The sequence below is a fragment of the Mesitornis unicolor genome, unplaced genomic scaffold (genome assembly GCF_000695765.1).
Source record: "Mesitornis unicolor isolate BGI_N332 unplaced genomic scaffold, ASM69576v1 scaffold3037, whole genome shotgun sequence".
Lineage (NCBI taxonomy): Eukaryota > Metazoa > Chordata > Aves > Mesitornithiformes > Mesitornithidae > Mesitornis > Mesitornis unicolor.
Window position 1 is genome coordinate 89496 of NW_010195536.1, and position 1519 is coordinate 91014.

General features: G+C 47.3%; 1 protein-coding gene across 1 annotated transcript in view; it reads right to left on the reverse strand.

The window, feature by feature from the left end:
• Nucleotides 1-152, reverse strand: part of NTNG2 (netrin G2) — a 44133-nt gene extending 43981 nt beyond the window's left edge. Inside the window, 1 exon segment of the mRNA XM_010188142.1 lies at nucleotides 1-152. This exon segment is cut by the window's left edge and continues 16 nt beyond it. Coding sequence (XP_010186444.1) covers nucleotides 1-152 — 152 coding nt within the window.
• Nucleotides 153-1519: the final 1367 nt, after the last annotated feature.

Sequence of the window (1519 nt, forward strand, 5' to 3'; positions counted from 1 at the left end):
GTCACATAATCCTTCATCCGCATGGCCTTGGGTTGACAAGCGTAAAACTCCCATGACGGGCCATCGTCCGTGGTCACCCAGGACTTGCAAATGTCATACTGTCCCATGGCCAAGGGGAGACAGTGCAAGAGGAGAGCAACCAGGTAGAGCATGGCAGCTGCGGCCAAGAGCGGGATCCCTGGGCGAGGGCAATGCCGAGAGGCCCGAGGAAGGCAGCTACTGGGCTAGGGGTTGCCCTCGGGATCAGCATGGAAACTCCGCATCTAAAAATGATCCAGTCAAAGGAGGTTCAGATGATAACAGGAACAATCCCACTCTGCATGCTGTATTTGGATATGGAAAGTTTCTCTCGGCACAGAAGCCAACTTTGCAAATCACTTGATTGGGACAGTTTTTGGCTGGAGTTGCTGATCAGTGGTTAAAAGTCTTCCTTAACCTCATTTTTCCCCCTTCTATTGTATGAAAAGGCTTCCAAATCAGCATGAAAATATCTAGAGGTGACTCCAGTCAATCAATAGAAAGATCAAGTTCTGAGTTGCTGATGAAATTTGATAGGAGTAGATTGGAGAGGCTGTGAGATGGTGCTGGATCAGATTTTCCTCAACCTTCTTGTCTGCTGCAAATGCGTCGCTGTGCAAAGTGCCTTAAACTGTGGTCTGCCTTAAAGAATTATTTGGTCTTTTGAATGTTAATACATAAAATAAACATAGCATCTGGGCATCAGTACAACACAGAGAGACTCTTTGGAGTTAAAATTCCTTTCTCCCAAAGGTTGGTTGTGTTGACATGAACGCGTTGGGTGGTGGCATCTGCAGTGGTCCCAGCAGGATGCTGGGGTGCGTCAGTGGGTTGACAGGAGCAGTGCTGGCCCTGCTGCTTCTCCCTCTGTGCCTTGCAGTGGTGGCGAGGCACTCGCAGGTGAGGATTTCAGTCTGACTCTGCCTTTTGGCAACAGAGCATCAAGTTCCCCAAGCTTTCAGCTGCAAGCCATGCTGCTACCTGAGGTCTCCTCTCTCTCTCTCATGGTCAGGGCAAAGGGAGAGTTCATTAGAAGGCTGCACCTGCAATAAATCGAAAGATAAGTTAGCTGGGAGCAAGGCAGGGGGGCAATTGGAGCAACAAGACTTGTAGGAACAGGGGTCCCCTAGGAGACACAGCCCTCAGCTGGGCTGCCCGAGCCAGGTTTTTGTAAAAGGGAGATATACAACTTTAATAAAAAGAAATCCATAGTAAGGTGCTTATAGCTGTTCCGCTGTTTGGGAGATGGGAAGGAGTGCTGCCCTGTTTAAGGTATCTGTTTTGTAACAGCAGCTGGACAACAAGAGCTATAATGGGTCTTCAAATAATATCAAGAAGCAGCTATAGGTCATTAGAGGATGGAGAATATGCAGACACAAAGCAGGAACAGACAGACAAATTCATAGTCTTAAAAAGATAAGCAAATAAGAAAGACAGCTGGGGAGACAGATACGTTGTCCAGCATCCCCACATATGATTTATCTGAACAATAACATTTAAT